The sequence below is a fragment of the Quercus robur genome, chromosome 9 (genome assembly GCF_932294415.1).
Source record: "Quercus robur chromosome 9, dhQueRobu3.1, whole genome shotgun sequence".
In the NCBI taxonomy this organism is placed as follows: domain Eukaryota; kingdom Viridiplantae; phylum Streptophyta; class Magnoliopsida; order Fagales; family Fagaceae; genus Quercus; species Quercus robur.
The window spans coordinates 6,914,919-6,939,505 of NC_065542.1; the positions used below are offsets into that span (position 1 = coordinate 6,914,919).

Sequence of the window (24,587 nt, forward strand, 5' to 3'; positions counted from 1 at the left end):
AGCTGGATCTGTTGTCGTTGGGTCTTCCATTGCTACTGCCCGATCTTCCATTGTTGTCGTTGGTTGGGGGTGGCAGGTGAAGGGTTGATGGTGGAGGAGAGAGGGAGGGGCGAAGGAGAGAGGGAGGGCGAAAGCGAAAGGGAGGCCAAATCGGCTGATGGCTGAGGCAGCGGCGGTGGCGAGCTGGGAGTGGGTGAGGGAAAGAGAGAAATGGGTGAGTGAGCTGAAAAAGGAAAATAGATTATGAGGGAAAGAGAGAATGGGTGAGGGAAAGAGAGAAACGGGTATTAATAAATAATAATAAAAAAACAATAAATAATATTATTTAATTAGAATAGATTTGTAAAATAGATTAACTGATGTGGGTGTTTTGGAAATGTGGTAGTATAAAATAGAAAAAATAGGTTTTTAGTGTAAAATAGACATAAGTTTTTAAACGAACTGATGTAGTTGATCTAAAGCTCAGAAAGTGTGAAATTTGAATTTAAAATCTTTTAGGATGAGGATTCATATTGATGTGGATTTCTATGGGATAGGAGCTACTAGGATCACAAATGACCTTGAGTTGCTTTTCATATCGGAATATTATAAATGTGAGAGCGAAGGCCCAAAGAATACTTAAATGTTTTTAGTTTAAGAATGGACCTAGAAACTGCTCAGCACCAGTATTAATATGTGGACCAGTGAAAGGCTAGGGGCACAACAAAATTGACCTTGCGTAGGACGTACTGAAATGACCAGATGAACATTCATCAAAAAAAGAAACGACCAGATGAACATGACAGGTATGGCATGACATGAAAATATGGAACGTGAGAAAACAAGCTAGGCTAGGAGGACAACGAAAGGACCTACATGCAGGTTATAGCACAAAGCCACAAACAGTAATGGAGTAGATATATATATATATATATATATATTTATATTTATATGTTAGGAAAAAAAAAAAAAAAGGAATTGCAGATAACTTAAACCAAACCATCACACAAGAAGAACACTGGAATTGAGGTAGTAATTAAACGTATGAGATGAAGTGAAGTAACGCACGGAGAAGCCGAATATATGTTGGAATATGAGGCGGTAATTATATAGATGCAAACGGAGTGATCACAGGAGCACTAAGCTAAAAGATAAGCATGACTCCAGACGGAGAAGAGGATGCCTCAAGAGCGCTAAAGCCAATGCTAGCTGTTTGGGGACCACAGTTCGACTCCCTAACGGTTTGACACTAGCTACTGTGTTTGAATGAGAAATTGGTCTTCTCAAAAAAATAAAAAGAACGAGAAATTGGAAACACTGATTATTTGGACTTCTATAGATTTACATTGAACTAACAATATAAACATATACAAATTCCCATTATAAAACCCCAGCGTTCAATTGTCAGTGAAAAGAGATATTATTACCAGTCAATCATTAACAAAATAGCAATTTTCACTCCTCAATTTATCAAATTTGATTTTATTTGATTTTTATTTTTTTTTTAAGAGAGAAGGCGGCATTGTTAAGATGGACCACATAAATATTATATGAAACATTACAACTAAAGATTTAAAAAAAAAAAAAATTATTTTGACTATGTACAACTCAGGAAAATTCATTTACAAAAAACTCAACACTGATAAGTTGCAAGAACTAAATTAACACCCATATCGATTGATCGCCTATATTGTTTAATTTTAATACTTGCGTGAAATATGCATTAAAAAAAACCATTTATTTTCTTAAGAGGAATACATATGCATAAAAACACCCATTTATTTTCTTAAGAGGAATACAAATTTAACACCAATCAAGTTACATGTAATATAACTTATATTGTCGAATAACTTCCTATAGCTTTAAATTTATCCACAAAAAAAGAAAAAAAAAAGACTTTATATTAAACTAATAATTTTAAATTTTAAATTACATGTTTCCCACTTCTTAACACATATCAAATTTTGTAACAATCCTATGTTACTTACCCTTTGTTATTTACCAAAAGTTGAGGGGCATAGGGGCATTTTACACAAAATATTTGGCCATTCATCATTACTTTGAATGTTACAACAAACATACGAGTAATTTTGGTGCCACACCCTAGCCCACAACTTTGCCCACAACTTTCACATGTGGCAAGCCACCTCATCACCTTGGGCCCACCAACATAACACAACACTTAGGCCTCGTTTGGGAGGAGGAAATTGAATGGAATGAAAAGGAATGAAGAGAATAATTTTATAATATTCTTCCATTCTCTTGTTTAGGAGTTTAAGTGGGAGTGAATGGAATGGGTAGGAGGGAACACTCATTCATCTCTATTCCCTTAAAATCTAAAATTTTCATTCCCTCCGAAACTGGGAGGAATGAGAGGGAATGAAATTAGATTTAATGAATTTTTTACTAAAACTCCTAAAATACCTCTATATATTCAACCATTTATTTTAAAATAGGAGTTTAATAGTAATATTGTCATAAAATAATTTCATTCCATTCCCTCTATGTTACTCCCAAACAAGATTACTTACATTCTATTCATTTTCATTCATTTATTTTAAAATATCCAATCAAGATTACTTAATTCCATTCCTTTCTTTTACTTAAATACATTCCATTCCATTCCATTAATTTCCATTCCCTTATAATTATTTCATTCTCTTATGAACTCTCAAACGAAGCCTTAAAGCTTAGTTATTCCAAATTTGCAATTACAAATCCCACAATAAATAGTACTCCTTTAGTCTTCTTCTCCCTCCCAAAATCCATATGTGAAAAAGCTTGAGCGCCAAAACAAATTGCAACTGCTAGAGTATTGGAACTACAATGCGAAAATGAAAAACTCACTCCTGAAAACACCGTCCCACACCAAAAAATAAAAACCCAACCTTGAAAAACATTACCTCTCCACCGAAAAACCAAAACTCATTGCTCCCCAAAACCTGCAAAAACCATTGTTCGTATCAGCTCCATCTATTGTGGAAAAAAAAAATTCTCTTCCAAATCTCAGAGTTGATCACCATCTGCCATCCAAGGAGGTGAATTTTCATTCCGCTTTTCCTAGTATTTTCTCTAGATTTCTTTGTTAGTCTTTGATTCTTTTTTTTCCCCTGTATAATTGCTCTCATTCAGTAAAAATTATTGTGCATTTCTATTAGTTCACTATGTACTGTTGTGCTATTAGTTTACTTTGTTAATTGTTTGTTGTATTCTCAACTAAATTGTTAGTTTACTTTGTTAATTGTTTGTTGTATTCTCAACTAAATTGTTGCGGGGAGGTTCCTTGTTTTACGATCCTCCACGGCTTTATATTCTCTCCTTGTACTCTATTTTGTTTCAATGAAATCTAAATTGAAATATCAACAAAAAATGCAATCTTGAAGTTGTGAATTTGGTGCTTGTAATAATTGGGTTTTCCATTTTTCTATTGCATTTGGGAATGAGATTTTTTTTTCTTTTGTAATAATGGCCAGAGGCTATAGACAATAAAAGTAATCCATCACTTGCTTTGCAAAAATAAATGTGAATAACACATTTATATGAAGCACAAAATTTTGAAAGGATAAATTATAATATTTAGAATTATTAATTTTATTATGATTAAGTGACTTTTTATTTTGATAATGTGTTATGAATTATATTGTTAGGCATGGCAAATGAAACATCAAATGTTTTCTTACATGTTAAATTAAACAAAGATAATATTGAGAATGATATGGTGGAGGGGGATTCAAATGAAGATATCAAGAATGATATGGTGGAGGTGGAGGTGGAGGTGGAGGGGAGTCGAATGAAGATAATATTGAGAATGAAATAGTGGAGTTAAATGAAATGGTAGAAACAAAAGGTGTGGAAAACAAAGCAGAAGACCCTAAGTTGGGAATGATGTTTGATTCCATTGTTGATGCTGTGATATATTATAAAAGATATGCTAAAGAAAAAGGTTTTGGGGTGGTGAGATATGTGACCATTGCTTGTAGTTATGCTGGAAAGCTAAGGATTAGATTAAATCGTCCTGGAATTAAAAGGACTAGATCTACTAAAAAGGGGGATGATGGGGTGGTGAGGTATGAGACCATTGCTTGTAGTTATGCTGGAAAACCAAGGATTAGATTAAATCGTCCTGGAATTAAAAGGACTAGGGGTTCGTTTGGATACAGCTGAAAACTGAAAACTGAAACTGAAAACTAAAAAACACTGTAGCAAAATAATTTTTAAATGTGTGAATAGTACTGTGAGACCAATTTTTAATGAAAAAAGTTGCTGAAAAGTGAAATTTATGGGTCCGTGAACAGTGCACGGTGTGCACTGATTAGCTGAAAAAAAGTGAGAAAAGTCAAACTTTGCGGTTACTGTTCATGAACAGTAGCCGTAAGTCTCACAAATGCGTGCAAAAAAAAAAAAAAAAAAAGGCCAGACGCAGACACTAGGTTTTTCAACCCAATCCAAACGTAACCTAGATCTACTAAAAAGGGGGATGATGGGGTGGTGAGGTATGCGACCATTGCTTGTAGTTATGCTGGAAAGCCAAGGATTATATTAAATCGTCTTGGAATTAAAAGGACTAGATCTACCAATCTAGTTAAATTGAAACCTCAAACAAAAACAAATTGCAAAACTCAACTTAGTTGGTTCTATGCCCAAATGGAAAGTGGATACTTAGATCTGTGGTACTTGACCACAACCATGGATTGAGTCCTAGTAAGACTAGATTTTACAAATGCAATAGAATAATAGAATCAAATGTGAAAAAAAAAAAAGGTTGAATTAAACAACAAAGCTGGTATTAGAATGAACAAGAGTTTTAATTCATTTGTGGTTGCAGCAAGGGGACATGAGAATTTGTCTTTTCTAGAAAAGGATTGTAGAAATTACATGGAAAAAAAATCAGACGTTCACATCTTAGGGAAGGAGATGCTAGTGAAATGCACCATTACTTTTTGAAAATGCAAGCTGAAAATTCTGAATTCTTTTACGCAATGGATTTTGATAACAATGGTCGGTTAAAGAATATATTTTGGGATGATGCAAAGAGTTGGGCAACATTCAAAAAGTTTGGTGATGTAGTTACATTTGACACTACATATATGATTAACAAATATGGAATGCCATTTGCTCCATTTGTTGGGGTGAACCATCATAGGCAATCAACATTGCTAGGATGTGGATTGATCTTAAGAGAAGATACAAATTCATTTATATGGCTATTTAAATCTTGGCTTGCATGTATGTCTGAATGTCCTCCCAATGCAATTATTATGGATCAAGCCAAAGCCATGCAAAAAACGATAGAGATTGTTTTCCCTAATGCACGACATCGATGGTGCTTGTGGCATATCATGCATAAGTTGCCTGACAAATTTAAAGGGTTCAAAGACTATGAATCAATAAAATTTTGTATGAAAAATATTGTTCATGATTCATTGACAAAAGAAAATTTTGAAGAAAGTTAGGGTAGATTCATTAAAAAATATCAACTTGAAAGCAATGAACATTTACTTGGGTTGTATGATGAGTGACATCGTTGGGTGCCTGCCTTTATGAAAGATATGTTTTGAGCAGGAATGTCAACAATGCAGCAAAGTGAAAGCATGAATGCTTTCTTTGATAAATACATTAATAAGAAAACTACTTTAAAACAATTTGTTGAACAATATGAGAATGCTTTGGCAGCAAAAGTGCATAATGAAACTATTGAAGATTTTAATTCTTTCAATTCATGCATTTCCTGTATAACTATTTATGATAGGATAAACAATTTCAGAGTGCTTACACTTAAAGAAAATTTACAAATTTCCAAAATGAGATAGTTGGAAGTATTTGTTGCAGTTTGTCTTCATGTAGGAAAGATGACAACTTTTCAGAGTATAAAGTATGTGAAGATGTATCACGTGGAGAAGGTCAGCTGAGTGTAATTTTTCATGTGTATTTTAATGAGGATAACAGTGAAGTTAACTGCAAATGCAGGTTGTTTGAGTTTAAGGGGATAGTATGCAGGCATCAAATATTGGTGTTTATTCATAGGAAGATTTATCAAATACCAGACAAGCACATCTTAAACAGATAGAATAAAAACGTCAAAAGGAGGAACACTAAAATTTGAATAAGTTATGACACCATTATGAAAACTTCGTAAATGACCAACACTCTACCAAGCAACCAGATTGTTTCGGAACGAGTTACAATTTCAGTAACATTACAGAAACAGGGGAACAGAAAACCAATTTAAGGATGGCACAATGAGATCAAACCTAAGATAAGTGAGTCATATCACACCAAAAAACAGAGTTCACTAGAGGACAACAAAAATAAAATCATTCTAAATAAAACTTTCACAACAAAATTGTAGATCAATTACACATACAATTACTCCTCTACGATGGTTCCCCTCTCACTGACATAAATTCCGTCAAGGAATTTCCGGATATCCTTGTTCTTCACGTGACACTTCTGCAAAACCGACAAGAGATTAGGTCAGCAAGTGCAGCTAGCATATGACTGAAATGATTGTGCATTTTTTTTTTTTTTTTGGACAAAGAAACAGACCTGGTTTATCAAGGCAGCGGATCGAGAGACCAGTTCGATGTCGTTCCCATCCAGTACAAGCTCATCCTTGACCTTTTCAGATCGGAGAATTGTGACCCCATCAAGCATATCCACCTTCCTTACCTAAAACCCAACAAACACAAAAATCAACCATGTCAATTAACTTGTCAAAGTTTAGCATCAACGAATCCAGGCCTTAGCCTTTAGCAACAATGCAAAAAATTAACAAGTAGCACCATGAAACGCTTAAGGGGCTGCACTATTACAAACTACAAAGCGCTAGTCACATTCAGAAAGTGAACATATGATATCAAAGTACTACATGAGAGTGACTACTATTGACACCACCAAACGATAACCATTAACATGTAGAACCATAAAAGGCTTTAGGGCTGCACTATTACAAAGGCTAGTCAAATTCAGATAGTAAACAAACAATAGGAACTGCAAATATAGCCCAAAACAGAGTCTTTGTAATATCCTACCATTTCAGTTTTGCATTATTAGATATAAAAGTACTGTATGAGAGTAACTACTATTGACACCACCAAATGATAAGGCTAAGCATTAACATGTAGAACCATAAAAGGGTTTAAGGGGCTGCACATTCAGAAATTCAACAAACAATAGGAACTGAAATTATAGCCCATAACAGAGTACTCTGTAGTATCCTAATATTTCAGTTTTGCATATTAGATATAAAATAACTACATGAGAGTGACTACTATTAACACCACCAAATGATAAGTATTAACAAGTTTAAACTTCCTAAAACAATAAAACCAGAATCGATTACTAACACAAACATACATAACCCATATTCCAATTTTATCCCATTTCCCATAGCTAACAATCAAAATGCAGTAAACAAAAAACGACCCAGATGCAAAAACTGCAAAACAAGGAGAACCCAATTGAAAAAAAGAGAGAAAAGAGAAATGGGTTACCTTTTTTTCTCCAAGAAAGTTCCTGATCTCGATGGACTTGCTGGTGTTGGTGATACTGGCATTGATGGGGAAATGAGCATAAACGAACCTCATCTTGTAACGGTAACCCTTGGTGACACCGGTGATGAGATTCTCGACATGGCTGAGCGCGGTGCGGATGGCGGCGGAGGTCTTCCTGGAGCCGAACCAAGCGTCGATCTTCAGCTTTCGGTTCCCAGTTTCCTCGTCAGTAATGAGATCGAAATCCAAGTTCAAGTGCTTGAAATTTCTGACGAGCTTGCCACGTGGGCCTTCCACCTCGATGACCTTAGCGTTCACCTTAATCTTGACCCCATCTGGGATGTCCATGGTCTCCGATGACAAGATGGTCTTCATTTTTTTTTTGCTCTTGTTTGTCTCTAGCTGCGGCACTGAGAAAGAAGAATGGTGGAGGAGGCAACCAAAAACCCTAAACAGTATGTTTATATATTTATGTAGAGAGAGAAAAAGTGAACCTAAACCCTTTCGGCCTTTATTCATTATCTATGGGCTAAAGCTACTTGGGTTGGTAGTTCTAAAAATTAGCCCAAAACAACTTGACCCGTATGAATTTCATTAGATTTGTTTGTTTTTTTTTTTTTTTTTTAATGAATAATTATCATGATATATAGAGAAAAAAAATAGTAATTTTTTCATGCCTAATTATAATAACAAATAATAATAATAATTTTTTTCCACGCATGCTCAAAGGTTCTTTCTCATTTGGAGTTTATGTTAAAATTTTTCATTCATTTAAATTAGATGTTTTTGCATTTGTCTAGTGGTGCTAAACATTTCTCTTTTCTTGTTTTAACTGATTATCTTTTCTCGTCACAGCCACAGGGTTTAATTTGGTTTGACGATATTGGCCCTGGCCACGTTAAAATATTAGTTTCCAGATTTGCCCATTCAATCCATTAGTCCGGATTTTTTAAAAAAATAATCAAATCCCTCGAACTATTTTATTAGTTTGGCAACGTTTCAAACTATTTTCGTTTCTAACAATTCGAGTTTAGAGGACTCGATTTTGCCATTTGAAAATGCACTTGGAAATCGAGTGTGAGACACTCGATTTTCAAACTCGAGTTTCTCACACTCGATTTCCAAGTGCATTTCCAAATGACAAAATCGAGTCCACTGGACTCGAATTGTTAGAAACAAAAATAGTTTAAAACGTTGTCTAACTAATAATATAGTTTCGGATTTATAGTTATTTTTTAAGAAAATCCCATTAGTCCAGTTGCAAGGTTTTGTGTGTGTGTGTGGGGAGAATTTGGAGGGGATGGGAGAGAGTTTCTATAATAATAATAATAATAAAAATAAATTGTCAAATTTGTACTTATGATGTCAATTTATGTATATTTTTTTAATTGAACGAAAATTTATATTTCAAATAGCATTGAAATGAGTAGTTTGTGTGGGTGTGTGGTACTAGGTATCATCATACTCCTAGATATATTTGTGAGTGAGAAATGCATAAATATTGTTAGACAAACATACAAACCTTGAATTGGGATGAAGAGAAAGTTTTGACATTAAATCAACCAAAAAAAAAAAGCCTTAAGGCACGTGGATTGCACTTGCGTAAGAAATTGCTCATGTCATATTGTACCCGTACCCATATCCATCCTTACTAGTCTGCAAAATAAATTGGAATGACTGAAACTCTGTATCTTTTTGAATCAGACTCAATGAACACGGGTGAAATCTATGATTAACAAAATGGCACTTTTCATTTTAAAAAAATAAAAATAAATGAATTATTTGTTTATTTATCAAGTCTGTTTAAGTAGACCGTAAGGGACCATTGCTAGGATGGACCACACAATACAATATCACAGATGGCAACTCTGGAAAATCATTTTACAAAAGGTGAAAAACTCACCAATGATAAGGTTTTTTTTTTGGCTTGCAAGAACTAAATTAATGCACAAAACCATTCCAAGCGATTAACGGTTTAAATAATTAAAAACACCAAATTTGAGCACATCAGCCTTTTGACTCATTGCTGATTCAAATTGTTTTGAATCATACCCAAACAGCACAGAACCAAAATCCCCCAACACTGAACTAACATCAAGAAAGACACTACGCCAAGCAATGGCCATTTTACACAATTTGGTGATTTATCATTTTTGATTGTAACAACAAACATACCTCTATGTGTGCGTGAGTATCACTAATGCCACCATTATGAAAACTTTGTAAATGACTTGTCTAGCAAGCAACCAGATTGTTTCGGAACGAGTTACAGTTTTTGAGCTGACGAGTTAATGGGGTTGGCCTCACCACCGACAAATTTCAGTCACATTACAGAAACAGGGGAAGCAGAAAACCAATTTACCAATGGCACAATGAGATCAACTTAAGAAAAGTGAGTCATATATATCACACCAAAAACAGTGTCACTCCATGCAAGGGAGAACCCAATGAGGAGGACAATAAAAAGAATTTAGATTGGCCAAGTATCTAGGGTATTTCACTGAGTCTGAATGGACCTTGCTTGGGCTAAGAATTCAAACATTACTGCACCCTGAAACTCTTGCCTATTTGGATGCCCCATATTGTTCATCAGGTAAAAGGACACAAGTCTTGAGCAGAAAATCTTTTCAATAGAAGCATGGCAGAAAAACATTAATAATAACATTCTATCTTTTATAAAAAAGAAAAGAAAAGAAAAGTAATGGTTCAATCCAGGGCTCGCATAATTACAATATCATTTGGATAGTATTGTATTTTATGTTTAAATTTATAACAACTGTTCAAAAATTTTTATATATTGAGAATGCTATTTTGCAAAAACACTACAATTAGTATATTACCGACATTATCTTATGTTATTCTAATCGTATTTATGTATTTAAGCTAATGAATTTTTCTGTATATTGCATGAGTTAGCAATTAGTTGTTAAAATAAAATTAACATTAAGGGTCTATTTGGATACCGCTTATTGATAAAAATTGAAAACTGAAAACTGAAACATTGTAACAAAATAATTTTTAAATGTGTGAATAGTGTCGTAAGACCCATTTTTAATAAAAATTTTATTGAAAAATAAAAGTTTTTCTGTACATTGCATGAGTTAGCAATTAGTTGTTAAAATAAAATTAACATTAAGGGTCTATTTGGATACCACTTATTGATAAAAATTGAAAACTGAAAACTGAAACATTGTAACAAAATAATTTTTGAATATGTAAATAGTACCGTGAAACCCATTTCTAATAAAAGTTTTATTGAAAAAAGAGGTCTGTAGGTCCCATGAATAGTGCACGGGATCCATGCACAAAACGCTGGACATTTGCGCTGTCCAAATGTTCACTAAGTTTTTATATCATAATAATTAGCTAGAAGGCTGTCGAAATAATTTGTCCCAATTTTATTTTTTACCAATTATTTTCAAGAAAGTACCGAAATAAAATGGATTAAAGTGAAAACAAACGGACGCCATTTTCAACGACAAAAAGTTATCATCCTCCTATTCACAACCATTAGGAAAACATCATTAAAAAGAATCCTTTATTTATTTATTTTGATAATAAAAGAATTTGGCTTATCAAAAAAAGAAAAGAAAAAAAGAATGCACTTTGTTGTAGTGATATAACATGTCAGACATTCAATTCTGGTTTTCTTTTTTCAAAGAAAAAAAAGGGTGGTGGTTAAGCTTGGTACGTATGTGATTGTTGTGACTGCATTTCAAGAATATGCCTGGATTTCAATTTTCAAAAGTTTATCCTAACTTTAAATGTAATCCATTGAGTTTTGGTTTTAGATAACATTAAGTTGACAACATACTACATACCAACGTAAAGGACCCGCAAGCTCTCCAGTCTTCACCTGCATCATGGAAAATAGACTTCAGTTCAGCTTGAGCTTATGGTCAGCTTTGTATATATTGCAAATCTGATTTAATGAAATTAAATCTGATTGTTAATGCTTTGATTACTCTCAACTTACACTATTTTTAATTCATTTTATGCCAAAAAGAATAGAAGAAGAAAAAAAAAAAAAGATAAAGAAAGTGATAGATTTGGTTGGTCTTCCTAGCTTATTATTCATGGAAAAAACTTAAATATAGTTTTTCAATGTGCTTAAATTGAAACATATGTCAGTAATCTATATTGACCATTACAGTATAAAATGTACTATTTTTTAAGAAAAATTAAATTAAATTCACTTCTATATTTGAATTTAATTAAGAAAATGTATTGCATCTAACTAAGGAATTATATCTAAGTTTTATTGATTATTTATTTTTTAACGATTTTTTTTTCTTTTTCTTAATATTCTTTAACCACTTCTATCTTCACTACTTTTCAACTCACATGATGACCAAGACAAATTTGGAGTAGGCGATCTCATCACCGAAACTCAAACAAGGCACTTGCATTATACGTAAGCTATCCTTAATGGCTTAATGTAAAAGCCACTCTAAATTTTATTACAACTAGTTAACAAATTGACATAACAATCAATGTAATTGATGGGTTTCAATAACATAATAAACAAAAACATTTTTGTTGTTGTTGTTTTGTGAGATATGAATTTATAAAGGTTATATAGTAAAATTTGTATTATCCTTACTCTTTCTAGCATTACTTGCTTCGAAAAAATCCATTGATTTCTTTTTTTTTTTTTCTTTTTTTAACAATAAAGAAACAGTTAAAACTTTCAAGTTCAAATCTCCTATATTCTAAAAGGGGCTACACACTCCAATTTATGCCAATAATTAAACCTCTTGAACTTGATTTAATTAATAATTTAAAAAAAATATGTGCAGTATGAACCATGTCATTTTCAGGATCAAATATTTAGTTTACAATTTGGTATTCAAGACGGAAATCAGGTTATATATATAAAGATATTTAACGGTGCTCTATGTGTTGTACGACAGCATGGAAAATTGAAGCACATGACAAAGATTAGGCTAATTACTTGTTATGGTGTACAAGAGAGTTCCAACCCCTTGGACATGCAGACAATTTTATTCTTCTTCTCATGATAAAAACACATAATATCTCATAATAAATTTCTTGAGCACAATTTTCACGTATTTCATCTAATCCAGGAACAACAAATTCTAATCTGATTTTCTATAGAGACTTTTATCACCAAGAAAAAAGTTGTTAAACTCGTGTCTTTATCTTCAAACTTGAATTCCAAGAAATTATGACTTAGTCTTATCGATATCTTTTTATCCATGTATAATCTTTCTATTCACGTAAACAAGACCCAGTAAAAATTGTTGATTAACGAGGCATTACAAGCCAAGGGCCAACACAACACATGTAACAGATTTTAAAGTAAGTTTTATCACTGAGAGGGCCGGTATTAGTTCCGTCAAAAAGTGAACATGCAAACCGATGAGAAAAGATTTTGGTGCTGCTGCTGTAGCGTAATTTATCTGTTAATTTGTTTTATGTGTCTGAGTGTATGATAGCCTGTAGATTTTATGTCTTAATTTGAATGGATGAATTTTTCAGTTTTAAATTTGAAGATTTATTTTGTTAATTTCTGTAACTACTGTGGCGGCTGTCGATCCAAGCTAGATCAGGTTCATGTTCATCTACAATTTAATTATAATAGTGTTGCTCACAAATTACGTGAGTCAGCTAGGGATGACCAAAGCTAGCTTGGGATACAGCATGTGAGCTGAAAATGAATATATTCAATTTATGTAACAGTGCCTATTTTTTTGGTAGGCATTTTTCATTTAACTATAGTTGAGCTTCAGCCTACCTTAAATAAACTCTAACTTAATACATTATGCAAAATTTCCCCCTTTTCTAAATTTAGCAAATAGTGGTTTTACTGCATAAATTAATAGACAAATTGACAAATGAGGAAGAGGTATTAAAGCCAACATTATTTTTATATCCCAAATCCTCCAAATTAAAAAAGAGTTACATATATAACCAATCGTTTTATTTTATTCTAGTTATGATTGCACGGGGATAAACAAAATGACTAGTAGTGCTTCAAGGCACTTACAAACATTTTTTTTTTCCTAATAATTGTGATCTCCAAATTCTTTTTGAAGCTCTTCAACCACATTTTTGTCAAGTTGGAAGGCCTTGGTGAGAACATCAGGATTAATGGGAGGATTGGATCCAAAGACAGCATCTGCTATTGTGATTACGCCTGCATTTTGGCTGCTGAAAGCAGAAATGGCAATTGCTTTAGTTTTTCCCACGTTTAATTGGAAGTGAATGAGACCAACTGGAAAGACAAACACATCCCCCTTATTTAGAGTTTTGGTGAAGAGGCGATTCTCTGTGTTGGATGTTACAAAACCAACAAAGAGAGTACCCTCCGCGACTACTAGAATTTCAGTGCCGCGAGGGTGAGTATGGGGAGGATTTTCTCCATATGGTGCAAAGTCAATTCGAGCCAAGGATACGCCAAGAGTATTGAGGCCTGCTAACATGTCTACGTTCACGGTAGTGACGTTTGACCCAACTTTATTATCTGTGTTCCCAGCATTGTTCAATCCCTCGAAGAAGAAATCTTCAGGTGTGACAAGCTTTGGATCCTTGCAAAACTTTCCATTAACAAATACTGCATAAAGGAATTTTTGTTATGGACACTTTAAAAAGAATGCTCAAGAATTCAATGCAGAAAATAGTAAGGCCAGGTAGCTAATAATATTTCTTCCATTAATATTCCGGTTAGTGTAGATTCTTCACATGAACAAAATAATGCAAAAACCTGAAAAAGAAAAAGAAAAGTTATGTACCGGCTGATTTGGAGTCCGAGTAGTCCTTAAGTGCAACACAAAAGTCCTGCAGGGGAGCGGGGTCAGAGGCAGAGGCAAGAGAGAATGCCAAAGCGAAGAGGGCAACAGTTACAATGTAAGCTTTCCTCATATTTCAGGCTTACTCTATCTTCTGTTCTATATATTTTTGCTTCGGGTGAGGGATGAGAAATGTTGCATGGAAAGCATGTCTATTTATAGATAAGACACATTGAAGAGGTCAATGGTTTTCCATAAGTGAATGATATATAGACTTGTTCAGTCTTTCATTATTACCAATTTTCTTTTTGATTGCCAAATTATTCTTTAACTACTTCCCCGTGCCTTAAATTTTCAACAAATAAGACCAGATCAATGATATAATATTACAATTCTATGTTACTACGGCACAACCAATCTTAACAACTGTGTACTAAACCTGTTTTTTGTTCTTACAATGTACTTCATCGCTCATCTTTTTCCACAATTGATCTAGCTCTGAACTAATTGAACACACCATGTCTCGTATACGATGTGTCTGTAATATTTCAAGGGTTTGTTAATAACTTGATACTTTGGTGGAAGTTTCTGTGTGACTTTTGTTTGCCTAAATTAAATAGAATGGTTGATAATTACTATTGTAGGACCAATAATTAGATGGATTCAAAGCTTCTAGTGTATTAGCCTATTAGGTAACTGCCATCAACGTCCATATGGAAATAGACTTTGTCAATGGGAAGCACCTTAACCTTTCAAATGTGTTAGGTCCATATTTTTATGTTGGAAAAACATGAACAACAGTAACAACTTAGAGCCCAGTTTTTCTAGTTTAGTGTATAAAGATTGGTATTGCAACAAAAAGACAACTAAACTTTTTATGTTGTTGCAACTATACCTCTTCTTTGCAAATCTTTATTGATTTGGAGCAAAAAGAGGTACATTGCAGATGGAGTTATGGGGGTCATGCTAGTACAGTGTCAAAGTCTATTTATAAAATTGGCAAAGGAAAAAAATAAGGGGTACTATTTGCTACATTAGCAGAGTTTATGTTCTAAAATAAAAACACAAGGGCATAAGGGCATTTAACACAAAATGTTGCTACATTAGCAGAGTTTATGTTCTAAAATAAAAGCGCAAGGGCATTTAACAAAAAATGTTTAGTGATTTATCATTACTGATTGTTAAGACAAACATACCTATATATATATATATATATATAAATGTTTTTCTTTTATAAATCTAAATATGCATATATAAAAACTTATAAAGGTTCAAAATGCAAGTGCTCTGCAGAACTTGTTTTGTCACACCCCAAACCCAAAAGGGTCCAAAGCATGAAAGACCGAGCCTTCAAGAAGTATTGTAGTGATTTTTTTTTTTTTTCATTTGATAAAATAAATAAATATATTGATCTCTCCACAATACAAGTCAGGGTTCTATGACACTTTTACAAGCAATACAAACTACAAATCATGTGTCTCCAAATACACTTAACAATCTAACGGTCCAAATACAATAAACACAAAGTTACGATCCTCTCTAAGGTATGCAACCTCAACAGAAAATCTAGGCCTACCACACCCAAGGCTAACGGACATCAAGTATCCAACCACTAATAGAATTAATTTTGCAAGATTAAGTCATCAACCATTAATGGCCCAAGTCTCCCAATTTAATATGGATTTTACTAATGTGTGCCCTAAGGGTACACAATAGTAAACCAATTTTGGAAAAAAGTTTATTGAAAATTGAAAAAGTTTTGATAACTTTTTCAATTCTCAATAAAAATTTTCCAAAAATGGATTTGTTAATGTGTGCCCTAAGGGCACACATTAATCGGACCCATTTAATATAGCACTCCAATCACCACCAATAAATTAAGCTCCATGCCTGACGTGTAGCTAATTTATCTGAAAAATTGTTGGAGATTGGGATGAGCTAAAACCCAGTAAATAGCATAATTAATGGGGTAGGGGAAATGCAAGTTTCATGATAATGAGCATTTTACAAAACATGCTATAATTTGGACATTTTCATTTAATTTATGCAAAATCAATTTCATTGACAACACAACAAGAACGATAAGAATAATATAGCATCAAGCTTTCCAAAATAACTATGAAACTACATTTTATTCACTGTGAGCCATAAAAATATCCAGTACCATTTCATAAACTAGAAACCTCACCCAAGGTGTCACAAAGACATCATACCGCCACAGACAGGTTGGAACCCAAACACACTAGCATGATATGTACCTCTTTTGGTATGTGGTCTATTGGCACTGCCTAGCCTCACCCACACTCTTAAGGATTTACCTATCCCCCCCATGGGCAGCAAGGGATTTACCTAGCCTCACCCACACCCTCAAGGATTTACCTTTATTCATTTATTTTGATAATAAAAGAATTTGGATTATAAAAAATGTTAGGATATATGTGATTCATTGTTAGGAACATATGTTAATATAAAATTGGCTAATCCTTTGATAAAACGCATTTTACTTGTAATTGGATAGATTTAGGATGTGTTTAATGCTTTAAGGAACAAAGTTTCAAGTTTAAGTGTTAAAGCTATGCAAGTCTGTTCAAGAAACAAGTGAAGAAGTGTTGGATTTTAAAACTTGATAACTAGTATCTATCGAGGTTTAAAAAGCTGTTTAAGCCCCGATGCTCAACAGTTGCTCACTAGATAGGTTATTTGTCGAGGTTTATGAAATTCAGTTTTCCAGAGTTGATTTAACTCCAATTCGTGAATAGATGTTTGGGCTTTCTTTTCGCACAACCCTAAACATATATAAGGATTGTTTTAAGGGCTGTCACAGTAGATGCAAGTCAATGCAAAAAATTTTTACAAGCATATTGTGAACCGGAGACATATGCCTTAGTTCATCTTTCTCTTCAAGAAGCTGTTGTATTTGTACATTGTAGGGTTTTGTAACCAAGGAGCTTTGTAATCTTCATTGTGTTGATGAATTGAAGAACTTTGTAGCCAACATCTTTCTCAAGTTGGTGAGTAAGCTGCGTACTGAGATCCACATATCAAATTGGTTAGTTATGTACTGAGAGTCGTGCATTAAAAGGAGAGATTGTCACTACAGAACGAGTCCAATTGGGTGTTGGGGTAAGGGTTCAACTGTAGGTTGGTACAAAGTACTGAAATTCCTTTACTTGTAACCGCTTGTTGTGATAATAGTGAATTCTTGAAAGTGGTGACCTTAAAATCACCCGATGGGGTTTTTTTCGTGTAGGTTTTTCCCATTCGTAAACAAATCACCATGTCAATTTATTTTCCGCTGCATTTTAACTTAGCTGGTGATTTGTTTGTGCTATCACACTTATTGCATGCAAATTGAATTAATTAATTACTTTGGCTAATTCATCACAATGGGTCAATGTATTCTTGGCCTATCAAAAAAAATAATTCACTTTGTTGTAGTGATATAACATGTTAGACATTCAATTTAGGTTTTCTTTTTTTAAAGAAATAAAAAAGGTGGTGTTTAAGCTTGGTACGTACGTGATTGTTGTGACTGCATTTCAACTATCAACAATATGCTGGGTCGTATATGCCTGGGTTTCAAAATTCAAATGTTTATCTTAACTTCAAAGTGTAATCCATTGTGTTTTGGATAAACATCAATCAACATGAAGTTGACAACATCAAGCTCTCCAGTCTTCACCTACACCATGGAAAATAGGTTTCAATAGACTTCAGTTCAGCCTGAGCTTATGGTCAGCTTTGTTTATATTGCAAATTTGATTTAATGAAATTAAATCTGATTGTTAATGCTTTGATTACTCTCAACTTACACTATTTTTAATTCATTTTATGCAAAAAAAGATAGAAGAAGAAAGAAAAAAAAAAAAAGATAAAGAAAGTGATAGATTTGGTTGGTCTTTCTAACTTATTATTCATGGACAAAACTTAAATACAGTTTTTCAATGTGCCTATATTGAAACACATGTCAATAATCTATATTGACCATTATAATATAAAATGTATTATATTTTTTAAGATAAATTAAATTAAATTCACTTATATATTTGAATTTAATTAAAAATGTATTGAATCTAACTAAGAAATTATATCTAAGTTTTATCGATTATTTATTTTTTAATGAATTTTTTCTTCTTATTCTTAATATTCTTTAACCAATTCTATCTTTACTACTTTTCAACTCACAAGATGACCAAGACAAATTTGGAGTAGGCGATCTCATCACCAAAACTCAAACAAAGGGGCCTGCCACCTGCATTATACATAAGTTATCCTTAATGCTAAAGCCACTCTAAATTTTATTACAACAAGTTAACAAATTGACATAACAATCAATGTAATTGATGGATTTCAATAACATAATAAAAAATATCATTTTTTTTTTTTGCGAGACATGAATTTATTTAAGTTATATAGTAAAATTTGTATTATTACTCGCTACAAAAAAATCCATTGATTTCCATTTTCTTTTTCTTTTTCTTTTTTTTTGTTTTTCTAGCAATAAAGAAATAGTTAAAACTTTCAAGTTCAAAACTCCTATATTCTCAAAGGGGCTACACTCCAATTTATGCCAATAATTAAATCACTTGAACTTGATTTATTTTATAATTAAAAAAAAAATGTGCAGTATGAACCACGTCATTTTCAGGATCGAATATTTAGTTTACAATTTGGTATTCAAGATGGAAATTAGGTCATATATAAAGAAATTTAATGTGGCACTATGTGTCGTACGACAGCATGGAAAATTGAAGCACATGACAAAGATTAGGCTAATGATGAGAGTTCCAACCCCTTGGACATGCAGACAATTTTATTCTTCTTCTCATGATGAAAACACATAATATCTCATAATAAATTTCTTGAGCTCCACGTATTTCTTCTAATCCAGGAACAACAAATTCTAATCTCATTTCTATTTTAGAGACTTCTATCACCAAGACAAAAGTTGTTAAACACGTGTCTTTATCTTCAAACTTGAATTCCAAGAAATTATGACTTAGTCTTCTCGATATGTTTTTATCCATGTATAATCTTTCTATTCACGTAAACAAGACCCAGTAAAAATTGTTGATTAACGAGGCATTACAAGCCAAGGGCCAACACAAACATGTAACAGATTTTAAAGTAAGTTTTATCTCTGAGAGGGCTGGTATTAGTTCCGTCAAAAAGTGAACAAGCAAATGAATGGAAAAGGTTTTGCTGCATACTTGTATGCAGCAATTAGGTGCTGCCGCTGTAGAGTAATTATCTGTTAATTTGTTTTATGTGTCTGAGTGTATGATAGCATGTAGATTTTATGTCTTACTTTGAATGGATTAAGTCCTCAGTTTTAAATTTGAAGATTTATTTTGTTAATTTCTGTAACTACTGTGGCTGTCGATCCAGGCTGGACCAGGTTCATGTACATGAACCTGGTCTACAATTTAATTATTATACAACACTGTTATAATTAAATTGTACATGAACATGTTCATCTACAAATTTAATTATAATAGTGTTGCTCACAAATTACGTGAGCCAGCTAGGGATGGCCAAAGCTAGCTTGGGATACAGCATGTGAGCTGAAAATGGATATATTCAATTTATGTAACTATGCCTATTTTTTTGGTAGGCTTTTTTCATTTAACTGTAGTTGAGCTTCAGTCTTCCTTAAATAAAATGTATCTTAAAATATTATGCATATTTTTTCCTTTTTTTTAAATTTAGTAAATAATGGTTTTACTGCATAAATTAATAGACAAATTGACAAATGAGGAAGAGGTACTAAACCCAACATTATTTTTATATCCCAAATCCTCCAAATTAAGAAAGAATTACATATATAAGCAATCGTTTTATTATATTCTAGTTATGATTGCAAGGGGATAAACAAAATGACTAGTGCTTCAAGGCACTTACAAACATTTTTTTTTTTTTTTTCTAATAATTGTGATCTCCAAATTCTTTCTGAAGCTCTTCAACCACATTTTTGTCGAGTTGGAAGGCCTTGGTGAGAACATTAGGATTAATGGGAGGATTGGATCCAAAGACAGCATCTGCTATTGTGATTACGCCTGCATTTTGGCTGCTGAAAGCAGAAATGGCAATTGCTTTAGTTTTTCCCACGTTTAATTGGAAGTGAATGAGACCAACTGGAAAGACAAACACATCCCCCTTATTTAGAGTTTTGGTGAAGAGGCGATTCTCTGTGTTGGATGTTACAAAACCAACAAAGAGAGTACCCTCCGCGACTACTAGAATTTCAGTGCCGCGAGGGTGAGTATGGGGAGGATTTTCTCCATATGGTGCAAAGTCAATTCGAGCCAAGGATACGCCAAGAGTATTGAGGCCTGCTAACATGTCTACGTTCACAGTAGTGACGTTTGACCCAACTTTATTATCTGTGTTCCCAGCAATGTTCAATCCCTCAAAGAAGAAATCTTCAGCTTTGACCAGCTTTGGATCCTTGCAAAACTTTCCATTAACAAATACTGCATAAAGGAATTTTTGTTATGGACACTTTAAAAAGAATGCTCAAGAATTCAATGCAGAAAATAGTAAGGCCAGGTAGCTAATAATATTTCTTCCATTAATATTCCGGTTAGTGTAGATTCTTCACATGACAAAAATAATGCAAAAACTTGAAAAAGAAAAAGAAAAGTATGTACCGGCTGATTTGGAGTCCGAGTAGTCCTTAAGTGCAACGCAAAAGTCCTGCAGGGGATCGGGGTCAGAGGCAAAGGCAAGAGAGAATGCCACGGCGAAGAGGGCAACAGTTACAATGTAAGCTTTCCTCATATTTCAGGCTAACTCTATCTTCTGTTCTATATATTTTTGCTTCGGGTGAGGGATGAGAAATGTTGCATGGAAACCATGTCTATTTATAGATAAGACACATTGAATAGGTCTATGGTTTTCCATAAGTGAATGATATGTAGACTTGTTCAGTCTTCCATTATTACCAGTTTTCTTTTTGATTGCCAAATTATTCTTTAACTACTACCCCATGCCTTAAATTTTCAACAAATAAGACCAGTTCAATGAAAAAATATTACAATTCTATGTTACTACGGCACAACTAATCTTAACAACGGATAGATTGAATTAGTAGGTGTACTAAACCTGTTTTTTGTTCTAACACTGTACATCATCTCTCATCTCTGTCCAGAATTGATCAAGCCCTGAACTAATTGAACGCATCGTGTGTATTCAACTGATTGGATGTGTCTGTATTTCTTCAAGGGGTTGTTAATAACTTAATATTTTGGTGGAAAGTTTCTCTGTAACTTTGTCTGCCTAAATTAAATAGAACGGTTGACAACATCAAGCTATCCAGTCTTCACCCGAACCATGGAAGATAGCTTTCAATAGACTTCAGTTCAACTTGAACTTATGGTCAGCTTTGTTATATTGCAAATCTGATTTGATGAAATTAAATCTGATTGTTAATGCGTTGATTACTCTCAACTTACACTATTTTTAATTCATTTTATGCCAAAAAGGATAGAAGAAGAAGAAGAAGATAAAGAAAGTGATAATTGGTTGGTCTTCCTAGCTTATTATTATTTATAGACAAAACTTAAATACAGCTTTTCAATGTGCTTAAATTGAAATATGTCGATAATCTATATTGACTAGTACAGTATAAAATGTATTTTTTTTTAAAGGAAAATTAAATTAAATTCGCTTATGTATTTGAATTTAATTAAGAAAATGTATTGCATTTAACTAAGAAATTATATCTAAGTTTTATTGATTATTTATTTTTTAATCACTTTTTTTTTTCTTCTTCTTAATATTCTTTAACCACTTCTATCTTTACTACTTTTCAACTCACATGACCAAGACAAATTTGGAGTAGGCAATCTCATCATCAAAACTCGTACAAGGTGCCTGCATTATACATAAGCTATCCTTAATGCTAAAGCCACTCTATATTTTATTACAATGAGTTAAAAAATTGACATAACAATAAATGAAATTAATGGATTTCAATAACGTAATAAACGGTAACATTTTTTTTGTTTTGTTTTGTGTGACATGAATTTATAAAGGTTATATAGTAAAATTTGAATTATCCCTACTCTCTATCAGTACTCACTTCGAAAAAAAAATCCTGTGCACTTGTGCTTACCATTGATTTCCTTTTACTTTTTCTTTTTACAATAAAAAAATAGTTAAAACTCTCAAGTTCAAAGCTCCTATATTCTCAAAGGGGCTACACTCTCCAATTTATGCTAGTAATTAAATCACTTGAACTTGATTTAATTAATAATTTTAATAAAATTGTGCAGTATGAAACATGTCATTTTCAAAATCAAATATTTAGTTTACAATTTGGTATTCAAGTGGGAAATTTAGTTTACAGTATGAACCATGTAACCGAATTTAAAGTAAGTTTTATGAACATGCAAACGTATTATATAAAGTGTCTTAATATTTTCATCCTTTTGAATAGAATTTGCTGCTGCTGCTGCTGTAGTCTAAATGATGGTAACTTATGGTTTGAGTGTATGATAGCCTGTAGATTTTATGTCATACTTTGAATGGATTAAGTTTTCGGTTTTAAATTTGAAGATTTATTTTGTTAAGTTCTGTAATTGTGGCCGTCAGATCAAAGCTAGAATAGGTTCATGTCCAGGAAGTCAATACCATACAGGTACTAGGTAAATATACCATACTAGCCATTAAACTGGTACTAATACTCCTCCAAAATGTATCAGAAAAAATTCTGGGTTGTACCAGCTTATTTCAGCTATAAGCTTGTATCTAATATATATATTGAAAAAAAATTATTCAAAAACATTTTATTTAATCTAATATATTGATTAATGTACTTAAGCTAATATGTAGGCTTATAAAATATGTTTGTAGGGGGCGGTTTTGGGGCTCAGGCCCAACAGGCGGGTGGTTCTGGCCCAAAAGTCCCTCAACAATGAATTTGTAGAGAGTAGGTTAAAGAACTAGGTCTTTGACAAAGGAAACGTAGTTATGAACAAGCCATGCAACCAGTTGAACGTAAGGATATTCCTCCAAGCTTTTGGAATAACAGTCCCTGGGGCTGTATCTTCTGCTTCTTGTCTCTAACTCCTTTCTCTTTTTCTATCTTTTTCTTCTTCCCGCTTGCGATCCCCTTTCCATGGGGATTTCCTTCTCTTATATAGCATCCTTCCTAAGATCATGACCCTACACTTGTCAACCATCTGACCCTCTACTTGAGTGCCTGTCCCATAGGTCATCCTCCCTCTTTTCTGTGAGTTGCACTGGCCAAGATAATACTGCGTTCCTGTCCTTTCCACATTAATGCGGCTGGAAAAGTAGTTTCTTGGCATTTAATGCGGCAGTTGTGGTTGCCCCCCTTCCTGAACGTCACGCACTATTCCTTCGTATTGGGTGAATTTTCGCCATGTATGGAGTGTGAATCGGACACCCACTTGGCGAGTCCGAGGAGGTACTCCTCCTCGGACGCCCCTAAGCAGGCCCGGCCCAACATGGTTGGGATGGGATATCCTATGCCCATGCCTTTTCTTCTTGTCGTGGTTGGGCTGGGTACATGTACTATGGCCCAACATCGGCTGACGGATTTTACCCCCACAATAGCCCCTCAAAATGCCTGCCTTTTTTCTGGGTCCGAGGAGAAAAGGCGGGATTTTGATGCTCACTAGACGGCTCGTGGTGAATCACTGCTTCACACGTGTAGGGGGGAAGCACGCCTTCACGTGCCTCATTAATGCTGTGGGCAGTTAATGACCCAGGGGAAAGTAACCGCAGCTTTCGAGGTTTTACACTCGCCCAATCCAACGGTTGGAGGCAGGATCTACGGTGGACAGCGTTTCACGTGCCTTAGACATGAGTGCGTCTGTTCAACTTCTACCGAGTATAATAGGCTTTGAGGGCGTTTGTCCCTCACTTTTGACGAGCATTCCAATATTCAGAACTTCTCAGAGCTTTCTCCTTCAGTCCGTTCTTACTTCCGCTGCCATTCTCTTGAAGACTCCTTCGAGCCTCTTACTCGTAAGTGCGCGCTTCTTCTCCATTATTCTTCATTAATCATACTGCCTTCAAGTTGTTTTTAGGATTAAAGGGGATGGGTAGGCTTGAGAAAATGGTAGATTCTCCGGCCGGTATGGCGGGCTTCAGGGCGAAGTATCGTATCCCACTGGAGGTAGGTTTAGAGTACTGTCATCTGGAGGACATTTTGCTCAAACGGAGAACAAGAGAAGTCGCAATTCCAATGATAGCCTTCGTGGAAGGAGGAATGACTATTCCAATGGGGAGAATAACTAGGGATTACCTACGTGGTCATAGATTGGCCCCCCATCAATGCACCGCTAATCTGTTCCGGATCCTGGGGTGTGTCGAAACCTTGAACGATCAGATG

The 24,587-nt window shown here is 33.9% G+C and overlaps 3 protein-coding genes and 1 long non-coding RNA gene across 4 annotated transcripts; all 4 read right to left on the reverse strand.

Annotated features, from left to right (window-relative positions):
• Positions 1–2,601: 2,601 nt before the first annotated feature.
• Positions 2,602–2,921, reverse strand: LOC126699386 (uncharacterized). The gene is made up of 2 exons (XR_007646785.1): positions 2,883–2,921; positions 2,602–2,800 (listed from the first exon to the last, which is right to left on the reverse strand). It is a non-coding gene; the product is annotated as an uncharacterized LOC126699386 (long non-coding RNA).
• A 3,207-nt stretch (positions 2,922–6,128) lies between these two features.
• Positions 6,129–7,924, reverse strand: LOC126700511 (60S ribosomal protein L9-like). The gene is made up of 3 exons (XM_050398689.1): positions 7,473–7,924; positions 6,526–6,648; positions 6,129–6,429 (listed from the first exon to the last, which is right to left on the reverse strand). Exons 1-3 carry the CDS (start codon positions 7,845–7,847, stop codon positions 6,346–6,348), a joined length of 582 nt encoding a protein of 193 aa, XP_050254646.1. The 5' UTR covers positions 7,848–7,924; the 3' UTR covers positions 6,129–6,345.
• Positions 7,925–13,344: 5,420 nt separating this feature from the next.
• LOC126700512 (germin-like protein subfamily 1 member 14) lies at positions 13,345–14,422 on the reverse strand. Its single transcript, XM_050398690.1, has 2 exons — positions 14,228–14,422; positions 13,345–14,049 (listed from the first exon to the last, which is right to left on the reverse strand). The coding sequence occupies exons 1-2, from the start codon at positions 14,355–14,357 to the stop codon at positions 13,499–13,501; spliced, it is 681 nt and encodes a 226-aa protein (XP_050254647.1). The 5' UTR covers positions 14,358–14,422; the 3' UTR covers positions 13,345–13,498.
• A 5,566-nt stretch (positions 14,423–19,988) lies between these two features.
• On the reverse strand, positions 19,989–21,072 carry LOC126700515 (germin-like protein subfamily 1 member 14). The gene is made up of 2 exons (XM_050398693.1): positions 20,875–21,072; positions 19,989–20,697 (listed from the first exon to the last, which is right to left on the reverse strand). The coding sequence occupies exons 1-2, from the start codon at positions 21,002–21,004 to the stop codon at positions 20,147–20,149; spliced, it is 681 nt and encodes a 226-aa protein (XP_050254650.1). The 5' UTR covers positions 21,005–21,072; the 3' UTR covers positions 19,989–20,146.
• Positions 21,073–24,587: the final 3,515 nt, after the last annotated feature.